Here is a 23,817-nt window from a genome sequence, read left to right as displayed (position 1 = left end):
TATACTGCCAAAATAATTAGGACACCCCTCCAAATCATTGAATTGGGGTGTTCCAATCTTCCATAGCCACAGGTGTATAAAATCAAGAACCTAGGCATGCAGACTGCTTCTGCAAATATTTACGAAAGAATGGGTCACTCTCAGGGGCTCAGTGAATTTAAGCGTGGTACTGTGATAGGATGCAATAAGTCCATTCCTGAATTTTACTCGCTACTAATTATTCCGCGGTCAACTGTTAGTGGTATTATAAGAAAGAGGAAGCAATTGGGATCAACAGCAACCAACTGTCAATAGCTACAGACCTCCAAACTTCGTGTGGCCTTCAGATTACCTCAAGAACTGTGCATAGAGAACTTCATGGAATGGGTTTCCATGGCCGAGCAGCTGCATCCAAGCCTTACATCACCAAGTGCAATGCAAAGTGTCAGATGCAGTAGTGTAAAGCACATCGCCACTGGACTCTAGGGCAGTGGAGATGAATTCTCTGGAGTGACGAATCACGCTTCTCTGTCTGGCAATCTGATGGATGAGTCTGGGTTTGGCAGTTGCCAGGAGAACTGTACTTGCCTGACTGCATTGTGCCAAGTGTAAAGTTTGGTGGAGGGGGGATTATGGTGTGGGGTTGTTTTTCAGGGGCTGGGTTTGGCCCCTTAGTTCCAGTTAAAGGAACCATTAATGCTGCAGCATTCAAAGCCATTTTGGACAATTTCATGCTCCCAGCTTTGTGGGAACAGTTTGGGGATGGGCTCTTCCTGTTCCAACATGACTGTGCACCAGTGCACAAAGCAAGGTCCATAAGGACAGAGATCAGCGAGTCTGGTGTGGAGGAACTTGACTGGCCTGCACAAAACCCTGACCTCAACCTGATAGCAAACCTTTGGGATGAATTAGAGCAGAGACTGCAAGCCAGGCCTTGTCATTCAACATCAGTGCCTGACCTGACAAATGCTCTCCTGGAAGAATGGTCAAACGCATAAACACACTCCTAAACCTGGTGGACAACCTTCCCAGAAGAGCTGAAGCTGTTATAGCTGCAAAGGGTGGGCCAACTCCATATTAAAGCCTATGTATGAAGAATGGGATGTCATTAAAGTTCATGTGTGTGTGTAAAGCCAGGTGTCTTAATAATTTTGGAAATATAGTGTATCTGGATCACTTTCTGGCCCTTATTTACCATTTTCCCCCCATTTTTATTGTATTATATTACTATTTTATTGTATTACATTCCTGTTTTATTGTGGTAGAATTGAGTATCTTGCATTTCACTTCAAGTTACAGTCTGACTGTGTACCTTTCATGTGACGCATAAAAAGATCCTCGAATCCTTGAATCAGTCACCAACCTTCACTCTGCAATCCTATAAGACAAAGACCTGTAAAACCGAGGTCCGCTCATGCCAGCACGCTGCCCTAATGCCCTCATGTCCTAATGCCTGATCCTCTACCTCGTACAGCCTTTTCCCACATTAGTCTGCAATCCTTTGTCTTCATTTGCACGATTGTGTTGTCGATCCCGCCTCCATTACTGTCCCCAAAGTCCCCATTCCATACTCCAACTCCCCTGCCAGAGACCTTGTGACTACATCTCAAGGTCAGCCACTCCCCCCTGGTTCCATGGCCACTCATAGGTGTATGAATATGCAAAACTGCTTTCATCCCTTTGAGGGGTGTCACATAGCTGGGTTTCACACAAATAGTTGGGATCTTATGCTGGGGGTCCACCTAAGACATTCAACGGGATCCCTCTCTCAGTTCTGTACTGATGCAGGGTGACACTGCCTGTAAACTGTAAAGGCCCCTCTACCAGGAACATTGATGAGTGTTTCGCTTCCTTCACTTGAGGACACATGGAAACTACTAATTCTGTCTATAGCTGGAGCCAGACCTGCCCAGGAAAACAGACAGTCGGGCACAGAAACGCATACAGGTCAGATGGAAACAGTCAGGCACTGATACTCATACAGGTCAGGAGAACAGATACATCAAAAAGATCTGTTTAAAGTATTTAGTTTAATATAGAATATAGCATATAATGTACTGTCCTGGCGATGTGATTTTGTTGTAATAAATATTGGGGTATTTATAAAGCAAAATGGGGTTCACAAATTTTTCACAAACATGTCTAAGAGTAAGTAGGCAAGAAAGAAAGTAAGTAAAACCTTTTCTATAAAATGTTTTACACAGACAAAAGTCACAACGCGTTATACAAAGTCCAAAACAGTCAACCATACAGTACACAAAGAATAAAATATATAATAAAAATAAAGTAAGAAAATCTAACAAAGCTTTAAATTAACCACTGTTTAAATAAAACTGTTTCAAGACTACGTTTAAGAGACTCAACTGAATCAGCTGTACGTATCGAAAGATGAAGATCATTCCAAAACCTCGGGGCAACAGACTGGAAGGCACGGTTGAGCACTCAAGCGGTTTCATAATTGTTAAGGAGATCCATTAAATACTTCGGGGCTTGACTATTCACAGCCCTATAGATAATCACGACGATCTCAAACCTTATTTTAAAATCATCAGGATGCCAGTGCAAAGATGACAATAAAAGTGTAAAGTGTGCCCTCCTACTAGAATGTGTTAGAAACCCAGCCGCTGCATTTTGAACAGCTTGGAGACGGGAGACAGAAGTTTTATTCAGTCCTGAAAATAAATAATTACAGTGGCCCAAACGAGACGGGATGAAGGCATGAATAAGCATTTCAAGCGCAGCTCTATACACTATCATGTGGAGCTTAGAGATTTGTCTTAAATGAAACAATCAAGATCGTGCAAGTGATTTAATATGAGCATCAAAATATAAAGACTGATCTAAAACCACCCCAAGGTTACGTACACTAGGCTGAACGACTGACAACTGATAGCCTCCCGAACACTGATTTAGATAGCAAGGGGTGCTCATGTAAATGCAGCGTAGGTGAAATTTTAACTGATTTTTAAACTTACACTCGGTAATAAAAAAAGATAAGCACCCAGATGTAGTGGTGGAAGTTAAATTAATCTACACGTGGTGAAAGGTCATGTGACTGAATCGCAATGATTATAATATCAGATCGAACGGACACCAGAGTTGTCAGTATGGGCACACTGCTGGTCCCATGTCAGTAGGGTGTGGCCCCCCCGGGCCTGGACACATGTGCAGAAGGGAGTCGTACAGCCATTGTATCCTCTCCTGCGGCAAGTCGGCCAACAGCTGTTGTAACGGGCCCTCGATATCCTGCAGATTGGCACTGGGTCTGAGTTGAGGTCTGAGCCGATCCCTCACATGTTAGATTGGGGAAAGATCGGGGGACTTGGCTGGCCATGGGAGGACCTCAACATGACGCAGGCAGTGTATAGACACACGTGTGTTGAAAGTCTCAGGAGCGGTAAGACATACAGACGCAGGATGCAGCACTGTGCTGTCAGGGTCCCCAGAATTACTATCAGAGATGACCACACCATGATGTCATACCCTATGGCTCCCACTCCATGACATCATACCCTATGCCTCCCCACACCATGACATCATACCCTATGGCTCCCCACACCATGAAGCCAGGAGTAACGCCGATGTGACTCTCCACAACATTGGCAGGATTGGTACTGTCCCCTCAGTGCTGCCATACATTCACGCGATGGCCATCCATGGTTATGCAGAACCAAGATTCATCACTGAACATGGTACGACGCCACTCGTCATCAGTCCACGCCTCTCGGCTGCGGCAGCCAACGGTGACTGATGCCAGTCGTTGAGACGTGGCGCGGGATGACATGGGGTGATGTAGAGAGTCCATTACCTGAGTCCAGATGGCAGGCGCAGATGTCATGCGGTTCTGTAATGTTTGCCACACAATATGATGTTCCTCCCTTGGTGTGGTCCGTCTTGGGCGACCGGAACCTTCACCTCGTGTGTTGGTGCCCTCACGTGCCCATTGGTTCCAACATCGAGTGACTGTGACATCTGCATGCCCCACATGCCGGGCAGTTGCACAATACGGCCACCCGACCGCATGCAAACCCACAATGCGACGCCTATAAACTCCATCAGGTGATAGTAATGCTGTCTAATGCGTCTACGAGGAACCCTCTGTGTCTGGCGACTAGACATACCAACTCTTTACTAACTAAATTTTTCTTACTAATTTTACACTTCTAAATTACTACGAAAATTAAGCATAAACACTTCCGTAGGGTTTTTCAAGGATTTCGCAGATGTACGAAAAAATCGCGGATGCAAATTAGTTCGGTTGCAATGAAATTTTTGCGGATCTGTGAATTCCCGAATCAAGAAGCGCGAGGGCTTAATGCATACCCATCACCGGTCTGCACATGTACCCAGTTACACCCAAATCGGACCATTACTTCTGGGTGCTTAACTTCTTTTTTGTCACTGAGTGTATATTAGATATTATATAAAAGAAAAATATTTAAAATTGCAGAGCTAGCTAGGTTTTTTCTATGTCAGAGTAATAATGTTTTAGCAAAACTTAAACTCCCTTTGCTATGATGTCCATACAAAAAAAGTAAGTAAAACTTGATTTTAATATGAGTAGTAAAAATTGCATGTGCATAACATGTGATGTTGGTATTAATATCGCATGTCATCCAGCCCTGTAATATACTACAGCCAATTTCCCGAATTGAGTACAAAATACCTTAGGTTGTGATACCTGTATGAGTATCAGTGTCTAACTGTGTGTTTCCCTCTGACCTGTATGAGTATCAGTGTCTGACTGAGTGTTTCCCTCTAACCTGTATGAGTATCAGTGTCTGACTGTGTGTTTCCCTCTGACCTGTATGACTATCAGAGCCTGACTGTGTGTTTTCTTATGACCTGTATGAGTATCTGTGTGACTGCGTGTTTCCCTCTGACTTGTATGAGTATCAGTGTGACTGTGTGTTTTCCTCTGACCTGTATGAGTATCAGTGTGACTGTGTGTTTTCCTCTGACCTGTATGAGTATCAGTGTCTGACTGTGTGTTTCCCTCTGACCTGTATGAGTATCAGTGTGACTGTGTGTTTTCCTCTGACCTGTATGAGTATCAGTGTCTGACTGTGTGTTTCCCTCTGACCTGTATGAGTATCAGTGTCTGACTGTTTCCCTCTAACCTGTATGAGTATCAGTGTCTGACTGTGTGTTTCCCTCTGACCTGTATGACTATCAGAGCCTGACTGTGTGTTTTCTTATGACCTGTATGAGTATCTATGTGACTGTGTGTTTCCCTCTGACTTGTATGAGTATCAGTGTGACTGTGTGTTTCCCTCTGACCTGTATGAGTATCAGTGTGACTGTGTGTTTTCCTCTGACCTGTATGAGTATCAGTGTCTGACTGTGTGTTTCCCTCTGACCTGTATGAGTATCAGTGTGACTGTGTGTTTTCCTCTGACCTGTATGTCAGTGTCTGACTGTGTGTTTCCCTCTGACATGTATGAGTATCAGTGTCTGACTGTGTGTTTCCCTCTGACCTGTATGAGTATCAGTGTCTGACTGAGTGTTTCCCTCTGACCTGTATGAGTATCAGTGTCTGTGTGTTTCCCTCTGACCTGTATGAGTATCAGTGTCTGACTGAGTGTTTCCCTCTGACCTGTATGAGTATCAGTGTCTGACTGAGTGTTTCCCTCTGACCTGTATGAGTATCAGTGTCTGACTGTGTGTTTCCATCTGACCTGTATGAGTATCAGTGTCTGACTGTGTGTTTTCCTCTGACCTGTATGAGTATCAGTGTCTGACTGTGTGTTTCCCTCTGACCTGTATGAGTATCAGTGTCTGACTGTGTATTTTCCTCTGACCTATATGAGTATCAGTGTGACTGTGTGTTTTCCTCTGACCTGTATGAATATCAGTGTGACTGTGTGTTTCCCTCTGACCTGTATGAGTATCAGTGTGACTGTGTGTTTTCCTCTGACCTGTATGAGTATCAGTGTCTGACTGTGTGTTTCCCTCTGACCTGTATGAGTATCAGTGTGACTGTGTGTTTCCCTCTGACCTGCATGACTATCAGAGCCTGACTGTGTGTTTTCTTATGACCTGTATGAGTATCAGTGTGACTGTATGTTTCCCTCTGACCTGTATGAGTATCAGTGTGACTGTGTATTTCCCTCTGACCTGTATGAGTATCAGTGTGACTGTATGTTTCCCTCTGACCTGTATGAGTATCAGTGTGACTGTATGTTTCCCTCTGACCTGTATGAGTTTCCCTGGGTAGGGCCAGTTCCAGCTATAGGCAGTGTTGCCAGTTGCTCTGTTCTCTTGAAGTACCTGTAATGTGTGACAATCATCAGTGTTCTTAGCAGGAGGGCCTCCCAAGTAACCTTTAGATTAGGCCCCTTTATGTGTATTAGTTTGACTGGGCGGTCTCTTCAGTTTTTAGCTGGGACAAATTTTATACTGACGATTTATACAGACTAAGGAGTTTCAGGAATCTTCCTTTGCTGCCTTTCGATGCCCCCTGTGCACATAGAAGAATACCTCTCGTCATGTCATCTGTCTCTTTCCTACACACACAAAGCACCACATGCTGACATAATGACATCTAAATACTGATTACATACTGCCTGAAGAAAAGTTTTTTATAAATGTTAAAAAAAAAAAAAAAATCTGCTTCAAAGTGTCAAAGTCTCACATCAAACGGAATCACAGTCCCGTGAGATGTACCTGTTTGCTGTTAGAGTTTATTATCAGTTTGTTTATTCCGGTCTTTGTCTCATTTGAGAACAACCATATGGGCTGGTGGTGAACAGCATTCTGGGAAATCCTCCATGCCGGAGATGGGTTTGCTCTTTTGCAGGTCCCCGGGGGGACACCCTCAGCAAAGAGTACACACAGAGGGCCTGGACCCACAACGTGTACTGGAGGGGCTCACTGTGAGGCCAGTCCCCAGCCATCAAACATTTATATTTAATTAAGGCCTCCTCCCCCCGACAAGCGCCTGTCCTCGGTTGGAGACATCCCCCGTGCTTCATCAGAAGCTCCCATGCCAGCAGTCAGAAGTGTTAAAACTCTACATTCACACGTCTGATTCACTGGCTTAACCACATTGTGGAAGGAGTGGGGGGAGGGCTTTGGTGCAAATCTGTTTGTGTTCCCAGTCCAACAAAATACAAAAACACAACAATGTAAGAGGACCCTTATTGCAGTTTGTGAGTCAGGTTTTCCACCGCGATAGAAGCCCACCCTCGACCAATCTCAGCCACACCCCACGCCCTCCACCCCCCTCGACTACCCCACCATGTCGTGCTGTGCTGGGGGCTTGTGGCAAGTGTGGCTGGGGGGCTACAGACGTTGTAGTTAGTCAGCAAGCACACCGCACGTTTATGCTCCTCTTGCACCCTGCAGACGCACAATTGCCGCGTTGCGCTGAAGGCGAATGAGGCCTGAGTCAGAACGCAGATCATCGGACTGGATCCCTGATCTGAAACCCAGATGGAATCATATCATTATATTACCTAATTAACCATTTGCGGACCATAACAATTAGCCGTCGCATTTGATACCACTCATGTTCAGCACAAATTTTTTAATTACAATATAAATCGAACCCAGAGTTTCTAAAAAAAAACAACACACAATGTGTGTATTATTCATTTATCTTTCAGTGTGTAGTTTTCATTCATTTGCTTTTAAACACAAATATTACACACTGACATTTGGATATTACCCAAAAGACAACAGATTATCAGCAACAGATCCCCTAGAATTGAGCTGACAGCATTTCACCTGCTTGTGTGGTGCCTCAGCACCACCTTAAATCAGATATTTAAAAGCATTTTCATTCTGATTTCAGTTTTACTAAGGTCTCTGACAGCTTTATATTCTGATCAATGAGTGTGTGTCTCCTCCACAGAGTCTCAGTATCTGGGAAACCCATGCAGTTGTAAGGGGCCAGGGGTGACCTCTCACTCTCCAAGCGGCGAGCAGGAACATGGAAACGTACCTTTTGAAGGTATGAGGCCGGAGGTCTCATAAGTGTGGTGAGGACAGAGGGTAGAAGAAGAACACAGGAGTCAAGTTACTGATCCTAGATCAGGCTCCTGAGGGAGCCCAACTACAGAGAACTAATGAAGATTGGTTATTAACAAAAGTGAACAGCATTCCAACATTATTATTATTATTATTATTATTATTATTATATACTCGCTGTGATGCAGTACTGGACAAACTGTTGATAGATGGCTATTATTATTATTATTATTATTATTATTATTATTATTATTATTATTATTATTATTGTTGTTGTTGTTGCTTTTGCAATTCTGTGGTGGATAAGTTAAGAAATTCATTATTAATATTATTGCTTCTATGATTATCGACAAAAATAATTGTTCTATATGAATTGACGTACAGTTTATATTTTTTACGTTTCAGTTTGCTGATTACTATTATTTCCATTTATGAGGTTATCCATAATAATTAACATGATTACAATACTTGAAGGGAAAATATTGTGTAGTTTATGAATTCGGCCTGTTATATAGATGCCAATAAGTTAAACGGGGTTATGCTTATCAGTTTGGGATTAAAATCCTAGAAATTCATACAAGGTAAATTTGCGAAGGGCTGTGCTTTGCATGTTTGCTGTGTTAATTCTCTAATGATCCGCGAGGACTTATCGCGGGCTCCAAGAGAAACCCCCGGCCCCCTGCCTGCAGTTAGAAAAGGATGCTTTTAAGATCATTTCTGCAGTTATCTGAAGGCGATGAGCCTACGTCGGTGAAGCGGTACGTCTGCGTGTTATGCCGCTTCATCCGAGATGGCTGCTGCCATACCTTGAATGGGCTGTAACGACCATCGAAAGTTCTTGCCCCTTTGCAATTTACAACGACATCTATCGCTAAAAACAAGGTTGACAGAACAATGATCGTTGGTAATGGGTTTCTGTAATTTAAATGAGGCACCTAAGAAATGTAAAATAACAAAAACCTCAAAGAAAATGACGAAGATGAGTTAATGAATAGGCCTAAAATAAAGCATAATTATGAACGCATTTTATTAACATTGTAATAATTTAAAAGAAACGCATCGAACTTTATTTCCCACGTTTGTGCTGTGCAAGGTCAGAGCGGTGTGTCTGGCTGTGTATTTTTGCATATCTGTGTGTCTTCTCTGTGTCAGACGCTGACTAGCATCGGGCTCAAAGCGCGCTTTCTCAGTTCATCGACGTTTTCCGGGCATCCGCGGCCAAATAGAGCTCCTGGAAAGCGGCGCCTCCCTGCCGCCTCTACCTGGCCGCAACCGCCCGGGTTAACCTTCACGTTCGCCAAGTCACTGACCTGCGAGCTCCGGGGTGATTTACTGCGTTATTTTTAATATATATATTTTTGTTTTCTACAGCGACACTGCAGGAGGAAATCCGCAACGCTGGACGTGCAAAGGCAACGCGCAGCCCTGAAAATTTTTGTTCGGTGATAATAATAATAATAATAATAATAATAATAATAACAATAATAATAATAATAATAATAATAATAATAATAATAATAATGTGCACGTGACTCCTGGAGGTAAAGATGCCACGTCTCGGATCCCTGCGAAGGCGAGAGGCCGCCGCAGTTGTTTCAGTTCCCAGTGCCCCTCCCGCCAGGGGTCTTGTGTCCAGGGATCCGCTAATGAGACGCAGTTATTAATCCTTGTGGCGGGGGTACGTGAACTCAGCCGTCAGCGAAGGCTGCTGCAGCCGGCTTGGCCCGTAAAACCTGGAATGCTTCCCTTTCATGTGCTCTGCTGATTATCCGCTCTGACAACAATATGGTAAGACTTCCCTTCCCCTGTCGTGCGGCCCCTGGCCCCCGGCCACGGGAGGTCATGCTGAACACACTGAGATTTTTATAGGTGGTCAAGGAACACGCTGACAGGTCAGAGGCGACGCTCTTTTACAGGGAGACGTTAACTTTGGCCCCGTTTGCGCTTACATTTGCGAGTAGGCGCTATATAAATCACGTTTAATTTGTTTATTTGGACTCCACAGGACCATAGCGATAATTGATGGAAATTAGACCAAAAAAAAACGGCGAAATAAAACGCCTCGAGAAGACTTCCAAGCAGGTTCATTTGCCTTACTTATTAAATTAATACGTTCGCGGCGAGTTAAATATGATTGATTATGAAGATTGTTCGTGATTTTTTTTTGTGTGTTTAGCATTTTATATCGAAATGTTTTGTTAATCCCCACAAGTATGACTTGGATGACCGGTTATAAGATGGATGGATCGCTATTTTATTTCGCCTTTGCAATAAACGGACACTCACGATTCCTTATATCCGTTTTAAGAAAATCACAAAATAACTGACTTTTATACTACTTAAGACGCAAATTGTGCTTTTAAAATAACTTAAAGGCGTGTTTTAGTTTTATGTAATTTTATGATTATAATAAAGACAATCGCAGACAGTGAAAATGGAAGCGATGGCAAACAGAGACGATCAAACGCATCCAGAGAGGCAGATCAGAGCCTGGTGTTGTCGGTGGTGCCGTCCCGCTTTGTGCGGCTTCTCACTTTGACCTCCGAGCCCTCGGCAGTCGCCGCTCCACTATGATAGCCTCGGCTTACGGCCCTAAGGGCGCGCTGCTCGGGGTCCGCTTTCATTTTAACGTCACATCGTGTCGACCGGTGGAAGCGTGATGTGACAGGTCTGTCTGCAGACCTCCCAGTGATTGTCTCTTATTGGTAAGGATTTACTCCCTTGCAAATGTCATATTATTATTATTATTAATAATAATAATCATTATTATTATTATTGTTGTTGATTAATCAGTAATCATTGTATCGAGACAGAAGTAGATCTGTGAAATCAATAATACATTATGCTTGGTTTTTGATCAACAAACTTAATGAAAAAAGAATTGTTAATGTCTACCAAGTTCCTCTGTCATTTATTATCAGCGTGAAGGAGAGAACTATATATGACATATAATATATAAACTATATTAAACAGTGCAGCCATTAAGATATTTACTGAGAAATGTGTTTGAATACATGTGTGTAAATAGTATATAGTAAAATAATAAATAGTATATTTATAATTCCACAGGGTCAGAGTAGTCAGAGTAGCGTAATGCTTCAATTAGCAACTAATTAACACCTAAAATACCAGGTGAGGCTACTTCCTATACTTATTTACATAAAGAACATCAGGAAAATCACCAAGGTAGTTCAGAAACCAGAGACTCTGCAAGGAGTACACTCTTCAGGTTTCACAGTTTTCGCTTTGGAACGACATGCGACGGGGCAGTGAGTCACATTACCTGGAGTTCCAGGTGTGAATCTGTCACACACAGAAAGGTGCTTCCGAACCATACAGGGCACTGGCCTCCAGCGGTGAGTTTAACCCCCCCCCCCCGCACACACACATACACACACACACACATATACTACTATCTACCCCCATCGCCGCCATGGCTCCATTAAACGTTTTCTCGATTGCTGCAGATCTCGCAGAGCCACCCGAAGACTGACACAGCCACGGAGCGGACAGATATGAGCTTTCCGGAGGGCAGCCCTTCCGCGCCAAGCCGCCCGGGAACAGAGGAGACTCGCTGCAACGTGGGAAGGTCCCTGACACTAAATTATCACCTCCACGCTCCACTTTGATAGCATGATGTGGGTGCCTAATGTCGCCTTTTAAGTCCTGTCAGTGTTGTGATTAGGCCCTACGAAAGGCTTCTTCTCCCTATGCTTTGTGAATTGAGTATTGATTAGTCCTCTTTTATGATAAGTGCCTTCTGCAGGACCCCGAGTATGAAGGCTTCCCATTAGTGCATGTACTCTCAATACTCTTTAGTAATTAAAAGCTTCCAGCAAGTCGAGGCAAAATGAGACAACATTAAACACGGTGTCATTATGCTGCTCTTCCATAGGAGGCCGATCTCCAATCGAACATCCGCGTCGGGGATTGTGACCAGGACTTCCACGTGTGCTGAAGCGTAGCTCACGCTGACAGAAGGACACCCCGAGTCGGGTGAAGCTCTCCCGCCATTCACCGTCTGATGCAGTTGTCTCTTCAGGTGCCCCCCTCCACACTGCCCCCTGGGAGGGGCTCATGGCTCTGCAGCACGGTGCGTGCTTTTGCCTCGCTGCCCTTCTACTTCAGGACAGCATGGCATTGGTTTTGTTGCTATATATTTTGTTGCTAAATATTGATTTTGGGGGATTTTGTTTACTAGCCTCTCCTCTTCTCATTATGACGCTACAGCCAGACACCCCCCCCCCCCAAGACTGGTGATACTGGCCCCAGCCTCTCTGATGTTCCACCTGGGAGGACATATTAAAATCCATTTCGAACTTCCTTTTTGAATTGTGAGACTGTCTTGCCCCACCAGCGTGTTTCCGTGAAGCATTTCACAGATCTTTGTCCCTTTTCCCTCCTTTATCTCACTCTCTCCCACGCAAGCGCACGCGCATGCAGACAGATATACCAAACAAATACGTGCACACGCGAGCGATCGGGGAATCGTTTCAACTAAGGTGATGTAAGCGCTCCTAGATCTTCAGGATAAGGAATTGCGAAAGGATACAAACCTCTAAAACATTTAAAGACATAGTATCTTAGAACAGCTTCTGAATAAATGTCATAAAATCTAAAAGGTTTAGTGACACATATTTGAATATATTCATGTAAATGTACAATGTAACAATAATAATAATAATAACAAATAATAATAATGCAGGTAAATTTAAAACATAGTTCAAAGTTTTTAAATAAAGGAAAAAATATGAACGATTTACAGTTTCAGGTTTTTGAAAACATTGTTAAAATATGTTCAAATCATTAAAAATACAGGTAATAAAATATGTTTTTCGTAGAATTATATATGTAAAACATAAATGCTTATATATATATTATTTTTTAAAATATATGTTGTGCAATTTATATAAGCGCATGACATGGCGGGGTCTCGGCAGCCGAGGCCAGAGAGCGTAATCCCGGCCACTACTACTGCGATGCACCGCAGAGCACTTACCTCTAATGGTCCGGACATTTAATTGAACAGCGTTTAAATTCCTGCAATGCTGGAAGCACGATTGTAGGTAGTACTGCAAGGAATATTATAAATACTCGGACTCTTTTTTGGATTAGTTTTGTTTGACTTTTAGGTCAGTGTCTTTTAATTTTAAAATGTAGCATTTTCTGTAAATATTTTGCCGAACGTTCGCGCAATTTAATTACTTTTGTCGAACGTATTTAATACGCCTACCACTTTCAACATTACAACAGCTTTCCTGTTCTACTATTTTAATCCGAACACTTCTGATTTCGAGTCTATTCTCATAATCACTTTATTGCTTTATTACCTGCCGTTGGCATTGACTGCTAGCCCACTATTACTAATAATGTTTATCATTAATTAACCATTATACATATCAATTGACGTGTGAGGGTAAAAATGCAGTCCGATAAAAAAAAATCAAAAATTAAATATCTATATATATTGAAAGTCTAATTAAATATGGGTGTAAGAGTAGACGTCTAAGATCACTATACTCGTACACCGAATACGAAACCATACTGTCGGGGACCAGAGAGAAAAGAGTAAATGCACTCTACTGCCACATGGGGGTGCTGGACGTGACACAATACCCTAGACCGTGACCCTTTAAGAACAAGCCGTTTCTGCTTTTCCTTCAAAGCGAAAAAAAGATGTGGTGAACAAAGTATAAATTAGCGCCGTTTCTAATTCCTTACTCACAGTGCGAATGGCCCTGGTTGATTAGCAGCAACTGTGAATTTACAGTCCCCTTAAAATATGGTTTTTACAAATGCAATATATCGCTCTCCTTAAGTGCATTTGTACGCGTTGGGTAAATTAGACGAAGAACAGCGCTGGTAAGTTTATTTTAGTTTGTAAAACCCGTGTGCATGATTTAATTAATCGTTAATGTTGTACGATTTAAGACGTTGGGCAAAACGAGAATCAGGCTGTTTATGGGAAATGCTGTCAACTTGTTGGTTGTTGAAAAGCGTACGCGGCTTTATGCGAGTTCGCACCGGGCTCCGGGGTTCCTTTGCATTTTCACGCAGAAGGGGATCGGCTTCCATCTAGTCAGATTTGGTCGTGGCTTGGTATCACCGGCGAGCAGCTGTTTTAATAACGCCGTGTCCCCTCGCTTAGCTGTCTATCCGCGCTACATCACAGGTTCCTTCAGACGGAAAAATAATTGGCCGTTTTCCCTCCTAGAAGGGAAGGGATCCGGTGGGATTTCAATCCGTGGTTCCCTTTTCTATGAAGCCAAACTAGCTGCTGATTATCCACACAGACTGCACTGAGTTAGACGCGATATTAGCATTAAATAGCTTTTTCCGCGCGCGTGATTTCCTTCAGACATGCATTCATACGTTTTTAATCGATTTGAGAAAAATAATATATTAACTTCCGAAAATATTGACGCTTTTATTTACATTTTTTTTATCGTGAATGTTGTCTTAAATTGTAAATAGAAATTAATTTTAATCATGGCATTTGTTTAAGCAGGATTTACTTTATACGAATTCGTGAAGACTATTATAAATGGCTGCAAGGGGATACAAACGAAAATGATAGTTTTTCGATAAATTCTGGCTATCCAATATCACCGAAAAATACACACCAGCGTCGGATAAGCGACTTAGAAAAAATACGCGTCAACACCTTTTTTTTGGGGTAAGGCAACTAAGCAGCACGGGCGACAAGTTTCCACTGAAACTTTTCACGCCTTTTTTCAAACACCCGCGATTCGTTTATTCTGTAAACAAACTATAATTTGTCACTACATTTATAAGAAAAGAACTGCTGTAGAAAGAGGGGGAAATCAAGGTATGCACAAAAATTGTATATTTTTAAACGTTAGATACTGATTTGAATATTGAAATGTTTAAATGTTAATTTAATTTAGTCTTTAAATTTGAAACGTTTTATTGTGTTTATAAACACCCTTATGAATAATATTGTTGTACAGGTAAATTTTAAGTAGGCCTATATGTTTGTTTGTTTTTATTTATGCATAAATTGATGTCCCCCTTTTCACACGAAAAATATTGAAACCGATGGAGCCGTTGAACGCGGTCCATGATTAATTAGTGAACCATGAAGAAAGACTTCGGCCCATAACGCACGTGTCAAGGAAAAAAAGACGCCGTAGCAGACTGCTAATTAGAAACCAGTTATCTCTTAATGCGCTTGTGGACTCGCCATTCAAGTTAAAGTATATCCAAATAGGACGCGTCTGGCTTCAATACACAACTATGTGTATGGGCCTTCATAGATATGAGTGTGTGTATGTATATGTGTTTACACACACACACACACAGAGGGAAGATAAAACTAAATTCATGCGAGTTTCGGACGCCCAAATCTCAGTCGTGCATTGAAAGGCGAACAGTGGATTTCGGGGTTGCATCAGATTAATTGTTCAATCATTGAAGCTCCCACATGATGGTAAATATATTCTAGGTATTCATCAAAGCAGTTTAAAGAAAATAACTGTAAATCGATTATGAGTTTTAGTGCAAGTCCTTCTCAAATTCAACACGTAGCCCACTTCGCACAAACTAGTTTCTCGACGCAGAATGATGTTTAAAAGTGAAACTACGCCTTGAAATGTTTTCTTGAAGGGTTCGGAGCCGCTCGTGTTAATTAGCGTGTGTCTAATTAAATTAATGTCTGCTTCGTTCGGCCAATGGGCACGGGGAAAAAACGGGGGGACGTTTGCCACGGATATCCCGAAGCCCCTCCCATGACGCTCATGGCAAATTAAGGAGGCGATGGTATATAAGAACCCCGAAATGATTTTTTTAAAATCACTATCAGATTAGTGGGAGTCGTGGAAAAAAAAAAAAGCTGGAGGTGTGGCTGCGTAGGGCAACCACGGACAGTAGCGGGGAAACGGGGGCCAGTGTAGCGTCTGAAGGCAGCCTTTGCGTTGCTTGGAGGCTTTTCTGCTGTGCCCTTCTTAAAGTCTCTGTCGCTTTTCAAGGATGCAGTTGGGAGAGGGGATTTTGCCCAGCGCAGCCGTCAACTTGCCCAAGACTTTTTACAACCTTTCGTCATCGGACGGCAATAACAGCCCTGGATCATCGCAGCTAGAATTTCAAGACGTGGATCGGACGGAATCCGAACCAGGCAGCGGGCCCAAAAAGTACTTAAGCGGCGGAGGAAGCACTATGCTGGGCGAGGGAGAGAACGAGAACTTCTCCGGAACTAAAACGACCTCTGATGGAAGAAAAAGTTCTCCGGTCGTCGGGGAAGACGACCTTTCGAGTGGTAGTCGGTACAACATAGACGGATTCGGTTCCGATCGCTATTTTATTTCGTCGTCGTCGCAGCAGACGACCGATGTGGCCAGTCCGTGTTCCCTGTTCCCGTATGCGAGTCAGGCTGGGACTGTTTATCCCGGGTCCAATGGATCCAGGTATTCGGCCTCTCTTCACTATGGATCTGTCCTGCCACCGGCGGGGTTTTCCTCTGCTGTTTGCGCCAGCCGCAGCCAGTTTGCCTCAGGGTATCAATTTGGACAAGGTCCTGGGTGTTTGTACCCGTCTTACGCGGGCACGGGGTCGGGTATTGGCTCCGTACCGATCACTGGAACTGGGGCGAGGGCTCAAGTTTACCTCTGCAATCGGCCACTGTGGCTGAAGTTTCATCGGCATCAAACGGAGATGATCATCACCAAGCAGGGCAGGTATGCTGTTGAACGGCACTTGCTGCCTTTAACACTACGACCGTTAACAGTATATCTTTTAAACGTGTGTGTGTTGGTTCCTTATCAATGTTTTAAATTACTCGTCGATTTAATTAAAATGATGCGTAATATACCCAAAATAAATGCGTTAATGAAACGTCAGCCTAATTTGTGACATTGTTCTCGCTGCCTTATCTGAATTGATGTTAAGCCGCGTGTTTTGTTGGAGGTGTAGCAAATTACCACATCTAGGTCATTGGGAGTTTCAGTGTGTGTGTGTATACCTGTGTACCATATATATAAAATTTTATTTCTTGCCGTTTCCGTTAAGGTATTTTAAGAACATTCTTAATATTTGCTCGCTCTTTCTTTCGGCAGGCGAATGTTTCCATTTCTCAGTTTTAATATCACTGGGTTAAACCTCACGGCCCATTACAACGTCTTTGTTGAGATCATCTTGGCCGATCCGAACCACTGGAGATTCCAGGGAGGCAAATGGGTGACCTGTGGAAAAGCCGACAATAATATGCAAGGTATTGCCAAACGGCTTTCGGAATTTTGCAGCAGCCGAACATGGTCACTCATTTGCGCGTCTTAAGTTATAATCGGAGCATGTGGTACGAAACGTCTCGTGTACATTTCTGAGGATGGTCGATTAAGACCTGGCAATGTAGGTGAACTCTGCTACTACGCGCTTATCCTGAAGTATTCTGTGTTTTTTATTTTTTATTTTTATTTTTTTTGTAAGGTAACAAGATGTATGTCCATCCGGAGTCTCCAAACACCGGGGCTCACTGGATGAGGCAGGAGATCTCTTTCGGCAAACTGAAACTGACTAACAACAAAGGCGCCAATAACAGCACTCAAGTGAGAATGCCCTCTGCCACGCGCTTCTGTTCGATTCTGACGACACTCCGCAACTTCGGTTTTTTTTTTTTTTTCCTTTAAAAAAAAAAAAAAAATCTTGCACATTGGAAGTGCAATTAGGTTGTGGCAAGACCAATGACTCTAAGTATTTGCCCATGTAAGATTCACTACGGTCTGAAACTACATACACCCCACCCCTTTGTCTTTTCACTTAATTCAAATAATAAAAAAAAAATGCCGAAGATGTGTGCTGCATGTCACCCAGGACTTCATTACTCTTAAAATGTGTCCCTTTACTGTAGAATGGCTCACAAATCTCTAGCATAAACTGACCTCTTCTCCCTCATCTCTGTAACCCCTGTATAGATGATCGTCCTTCAATCTCTACACAAATACCAGCCGCGGCTGCATATCGTGGAGGTTACGGAAGACGGCGTGGAGGACATGAGCAGTGACTCAAAGACTCAGACCTTCACTTTCCCTGAGAACCAGTTCATCGCTGTCACTGCCTACCAGAACACTGATGTACGTGGAATGGTTCCACAAAAGTCACTGGCTTGATTCAGCCGTCATGAAAAGCACTTCATAGTATTATTCCAAATTCTAAAAGTTCTTTACTTTTTTTGTAGATCACACAACTGAAAATTGATCACAATCCTTTTGCAAAAGGCTTCAGAGACAACTATGATTCGTAAGTATTGGCATGTGCATTGGGGGGGGGGGGGGGGTTAGTCCTTAACATTGTCAGTGTTCGGTTGTCTAGTGAATGAACACCTTCCATTACAGCATGTACACAGCCCCCGAGAGCGACCGGTTGACCCCGTCGCCCACCGACTCGCCGCGCTCCCACCAGATCGTGCCAGGTGCCCGTTATGCCGTCCAGCCCTTCTTCCAGGACCAGTTCGTGAACAACCTTCAGCAGAACCGCTTCTACAACGGCGAGCGGGCCGTGCCGCAGACCAATGGGCTCCTGTCGCCGCAGGGGGAGGACGGGACCCCGGCACAGCGCTGGTTTGTGGGCCCCATGCAGCAGCCGGGCACTGGAAAGCTGGAGCTGGGGGCCTACGAGGGAGACTACAGCAGTGGGGGCCTACTGCCCTACAGCTTGAAGCCCCTCCCACTGCAGAGTCCGCACAGCCTTGGATACTACGCTGACTCGGCGTTCACCTCCATGGCCACCAGCTGGGGCCCCCGTGGCCCTTACCAGCGGAAGGTGGCCACAAGTCTGCCCTGGTCCCCACGGCCCAGCCCCCCAGGCTACTCTGAGGACCACCTGTCAGGCAAGGACAAGGCCCGGGAGGAGGATGGGACAACGGCTCCCGGACCAGCCCCCACTTGGATCGACACACCCCCATCTCTGAAATCGCTGGACTCCTCTGACTCTGGCATTTACCCTATGGTGTGTAAGAGGCGCCGGGTGTCCCCTAGTCACTCCAGTACAGAGAACTCTCCCACCATCAAATGTGAGGACTTGACCACTGATGAGTATAGCAAGGAGACCACTAAAAATATGGGCTACTATGCCTTTTACCCAAGCCCTTAATTTAATTTAATTTTAATGTCGGTCAGATTCCCTCCCCAAAACGTCCCTTGGACCCCCCCAGCCCTGAAGTCAGTTTGAGCAGCGTGCTACTGTGTAACTTAAGGTGCCAAAATGTACATCACGCAAGTCGTGCGAATATTTGATCATCGATGTTACCCCATCCCCATTTATTTTGATAAGCATGCCCCATCCCTTATTTTATACAGATGTGATCTATTTATTGACGGCTCTTTCCTGTACAGTATTTGTGCAATGTACAATGTGCGGTATCTTGTACAAAAATGTCTACATGCCAGTGTTACAGAAATCGATAATAAAAACGGCTCGCGTGCTTTTCAGAGTTTTCGTGGTCCTGAAGCCATAGTTAAGGCTGTGTGCTGGAACACATTAAGTATTTGTCTCACCTCGTGCCATCCGTGTCCGAACTTTTAGAAGTAGCCTATCAGATAATATTGGTGAAGGCGAAGCTGTGCTCGCGACGTTGAGGGGTATGCATTTGCACCCCTCTAAGTAACCTTTCTTAAAGTTTGATTAAAATTTTAATTTTGTGACCAGGTTCGCTGTATTCGTTTTCTTTTTTTTAATTAAATAAAAGGGTTGCGTTTTACCTAATCGCTGAACATGTTGTGTTTGAGATGACACGCGTGAATGAGTGAATATGCGGGGGTAATTGCCGTTAAGGTTTATTAGTTTCATTTTTTAAAATCAGATTTTTTAACCTTGGAAACGAAAGTTGGAACTGAGTGGGCTGTAGAGGATGGCTCTAAACTGCAATGTTATTGCGTCCTAGACAAAGACCTTTTTAAAATGTTTGAAAAAATATTTAAAGATATTTTGCAACTGTATATGTAATTCTATAATTTCTTGCGTGAAATTTTTAAATTGCTGTGAAGTCAGGGTACTCGTTCCCTTTGCAATGAACACAAAATCAAAAAAGCGCTACACGCTTTAAACGTTTCTGAAAGTTTTGACAGTACTTGAGGGGGAATCAGTATTAACTTTCAGTTCGCTTCGAGCTTTACACCTAGTTTTAGCCTATAGGGAAAACCTTACTTCGTCATAAATACAAAAATAATCCATAATTTAAAAGTGAAGGCTACCTCTTTAAGCTGTATTTATAAACATAAATTTTGGTTTGATAAAGGTGACTAATATGCGGCTGATTTTATATTTGGTATATGATATATATATATAGGCCTAGGTATTGATTCCACCCCCCCGGTCCGTTGCATACAGTTGAGACTGAAAATTGAGTTTTAATAGGTGACTTATCTTCTGGAAAAATATACATCTGCTTAAGCAAAAATGATAAGATCGCCAAAGTAATTGCGGGGCACAGTTTACTGTAATTTTTGTCCATTTTCTGGAATAATAGCTGGTGGTTCAGCGCTGCAGTTACTCTGTAAAGCTGCGTGACCTCGCCTGTGAAATGCTGGCTTCTCTGCGGCTGAGTGTCCGAAAGGCAGCTTAGCGGGTGCCTGAGCTCATCTCCTCGCGCTTCTGCAACCCGCAACTTTGCTCTTGCTCGCTGCAAAGTTCCATTTGTCCCCCAGCGCTGTTTTCTCGCAACTTAGTCGTTTAGGTTTGTGCCTATGCTTTTAAATCATTTTTTTGCTGGTCTTTATCACGTTCACCGACACGCGATAACATTAGATTTACGCCTTGCTGTTTGCAGTGACGCTGCAGCTATAGCACAAAGGAAAGAGCCGAATGCCGTTTTATATCTCGTTTTATCGGTGGATACCGGCTTTCTATCGGAAAACCATTTTGCATACGTTTTTTTCATTTGTAGCTGGTGATGTCCTCACGTCTTATCAAATTTTGCAACGGCAATAAGAGTAATAATCATAACCAGTGTTACACGTAAAGCAGCATATAAAATTATATATTTGTGAAAATGTCCGTGAATGGTGTGTGAGTGTGCCCTGCGATAGGTTGGCTCCCCATCCTGGGTTATTCCCTGCCTTACACCCTTAGTTCCCGGGACGGGCTCCGGCAACCCGCGACCCTGCATAGAACAAGCGGGTGTGGAAAATGGAAGGATATATGCATAACAATGTATTTGATAACATAGGACCATTACAAAATTATTTCCATCAATATAAACATCTGTCTCGATGTTTATACTATTTTAATATCAACGAGAAAATGTTGCTAATATCGATTATATGGCACATATTCTTACATGCTTTCGCTATATATTAAACCGGTTAGGCGGACATTCAGGAAAAGAGTTGCCTGTTAGATGTTTTAAATTTACAATCATTTTAATCCTCCTGTGCTGATAATGCACGATCGCTTCTTGCCCACGCTGCAGGTCAATGTGTGTGTACGCATGTACACTCATACCGCCTTACCACCTCAGAGATTTCTTTCACCCACAGGTTCAAAAGGAAAATACTTCTGAGACTCCCCGACAGGGAAGAAAAACCCTTCAAGCCGCAATCAGATCACCTACGTTTTCTTCAAATTTACTCTCTTACAAGAAATCATAAGACTGAACATTTTTACTCTTTAGAATATCGCAGAATAGCGAACGGACGCTATGGTATGACAAAACACAAACGTGGAGGCTGAATATTTTTGGAATCACCCGTACAAATTTGTAATATAAATAACGTAATAAAAGAGACACGAAAACACAAAGGAAACGCATTACAAATACTATCATTTGATTAAAAAAAAAAACTTCGTTATTTAGGGTATTCGCGAAAATTCCAAAAATAACCTCTATAATTAATATCAATTTATGTTATTTGGTGATTTTTCTTTTACTCTTTTAATTTTTATGTTCATTGTTTATGAAATAATGTGTTATTTTATAAGCAATTGCACCTGCACGTAACATGCCCCGTTCATCTTATGGGGAAAAGAAATATTTATCATGTCGATATTTTTATGTAGGTGTTAATGAAACAGGATTTGGATAATAAATTCTTATTGTACATTTTAACACCATGTAGGCCTAATTTAATTTTAGGTAATATTGTAGCAAATGCTTAATCGCTTAATCTACTATAGGCAGCAGCTCAGACATTGCGACAGTAACGGCAACATAAAAAGCGACGGTGGTTTTTACTTTGTTACTTTTATAGGCTATATGTATTTTATACAGTTGGCTATGTTTGGTTTACGTGACTCATATTCTTTAAGGTTATTTTACTAACACCTAGAATACAAGGGCTTTGGTCCAAGGCCTCAATCGGTCGGAATATGGTAACAGCTGATCTCTACCTGTTCCTGGTTTTTCATCGTTATTTTGAAGTATGTAAGCGAAATAGAAGCGAGTTTTAAGGATCCTGTTAACTTTGTCACAGGTTAGGTGGCTCCGACAGGCCTTTGCCTATGAATCAATGTTACTGCAGATTATTTTATCTGCATGGCGTACAGGACAATTTTATTTAAGGAGTTTAGATTCATCAGCTTCTGTAAGCGTCCAGCGACTGTTTCTGAATTAGCATATAATACTCTACGGGCAATTGCGTTATGACACAACACCGAAGCATGCATTTACTGATGTGTCTGGAAGATTTGTAAAACAATATCGTAAATGAATGAGATCAAGATCAATTAAATCCAGGCGGTAATCCAGCATATCAATAATTATATATATATATATATATATATTTTTTTTTTTCTGTTCTGAGCGATACACCTATTGCCGGTTACGTCATACACTGCCAATGACTTCTTGGTGTCTCATAGCAGAAAAGCAAATATCACGTCGGTCAACTGGCACAATGGCGCCCAACTACTTCGCGTGACATCGCTCGCTAGTTTTTGATGGTTTTACAGGACATTAAGGCTGCTACAGTGCAGCCCATGGGGACCTTACATAAAGGCGTTTTTTTTCTTTGCTTGTGTCCCAGATGTGCTTCGTCGGACATCTCAACGCCATAACGATAACACTTGTATTCAGGGTTGTACATATATATAACGCAGCTATGGCTTCTCCTGCCCAGCCTCGTCATGGTGTTATATGTTGACATCGAGACATCTTGGCCAGACTGCGTTCTCAAAAGTCACCCCCTCCTGGCCAAAGACAGTCTTAGCTTTCTGAGCCTAGCATGGCGTCCCCAGCCCGAAGTATTCTCACCGCTAAAAAGCAGTACTGTTGTTGTTAGTGTTATTCTTTTATTATAATAATAACAACTTTATTGTAGTTATTATTATTATTATTATTATTATTATTAATAATAATGATAATTGTTGTTATTATTATTATTATTAGGGTCCAGGCCTACCCAAGTGATGGTAGATAGATGATGACTGTTTAATAGTAGCATTTAATAGTATTAATAATACTATTAATACTATTAATATTACTAGTTTTAATCATGTTTAATAGTATTAATAGTAGTGTTATTAGTATTATATAGTGATTATAATAATGCTGAACAGTCCAAAAAAAACCCAGCCCACCTCTTCTACCCCCATGACGAGGAGAATTTGGCAGCTCAAACGTACCTCTCACTGTGGCAGAGGAGGCTTTACAGTGCAGCTGCCATTAGCCGTAGTTTTACTTAAACCTGACTGGTTATAATTTACCCCCCCCCCCACCATAGTATCCTGCTTCACTCTGTTTTCTATCCTGTTTTTGTTCCAGCACAGAAGTTACTGTAAAGGATTACAAACATCCTAGAGGAGCAGATGGAGGCAAAGGCCTTTAGCAGACAGTTGGGGTCTCTAATAACAGCTAAATACTGTCATACCCCCTTTGGTACCCTTGACTTCATTTGTTTATTTAATGGTTTCTGTTTCCAT

The 23,817-nt window shown here is 42.7% G+C and overlaps 1 protein-coding gene and 2 long non-coding RNA genes across 10 annotated transcripts; 2 read left to right on the top strand and 1 right to left on the bottom strand.

The window, feature by feature from the left end:
• Positions 1-4,436: 4,436 nt before the first annotated feature.
• On the bottom strand, positions 4,437-7,981 carry LOC125748821 (uncharacterized). Of its 7 annotated transcripts, none has more exons than XR_007399684.1 (3): positions 7,925-7,981; positions 4,942-7,402; positions 4,437-4,701 (listed from the first exon to the last, which is right to left on the bottom strand). It is a non-coding gene; the product is annotated as an uncharacterized LOC125748821 (long non-coding RNA). The 7 variants fall into 7 exon arrangements; XR_007399685.1 differs by having other exon boundaries at positions 4,437-4,941; positions 4,983-7,402; XR_007399689.1 differs by having other exon boundaries at positions 5,022-7,402.
• A 2,979-nt stretch (positions 7,982-10,960) lies between these two features.
• Positions 10,961-12,129, top strand: LOC125748823 (uncharacterized). The gene is made up of 3 exons (XR_007399693.1): positions 10,961-11,306; positions 11,418-11,588; positions 11,846-12,129. It is a non-coding gene; the product is annotated as an uncharacterized LOC125748823 (long non-coding RNA).
• Positions 12,130-13,604: 1,475 nt separating this feature from the next.
• Positions 13,605-19,609, top strand: LOC125748819 (eomesodermin-like). 2 transcript variants are annotated; one of them, XM_049025465.1, is made up of 7 exons: positions 13,605-13,812; positions 15,939-16,643; positions 17,022-17,176; positions 17,392-17,510; positions 17,877-18,035; positions 18,140-18,201; positions 18,297-19,609. In XM_049025465.1, exons 2-7 carry the CDS (start codon positions 15,940-15,942, stop codon positions 19,051-19,053), a joined length of 1,956 nt encoding a protein of 651 aa, XP_048881422.1. In that variant the 5' UTR covers positions 13,605-13,812; position 15,939; the 3' UTR covers positions 19,054-19,609. The 2 variants fall into 2 exon arrangements, with proteins under 2 accessions (XP_048881422.1, XP_048881421.1); XM_049025464.1 differs by lacking the exon at positions 13,605-13,812 and having other exon boundaries at positions 13,866-16,643.
• Positions 19,610-23,817: the final 4,208 nt, after the last annotated feature.

This window comes from Brienomyrus brachyistius, chromosome 9 (assembly GCF_023856365.1).
Source record: "Brienomyrus brachyistius isolate T26 chromosome 9, BBRACH_0.4, whole genome shotgun sequence".
Lineage (NCBI taxonomy): Eukaryota > Metazoa > Chordata > Actinopteri > Osteoglossiformes > Mormyridae > Brienomyrus > Brienomyrus brachyistius.
This window is presented reverse-complemented; position numbering and strand designations above follow the sequence as displayed.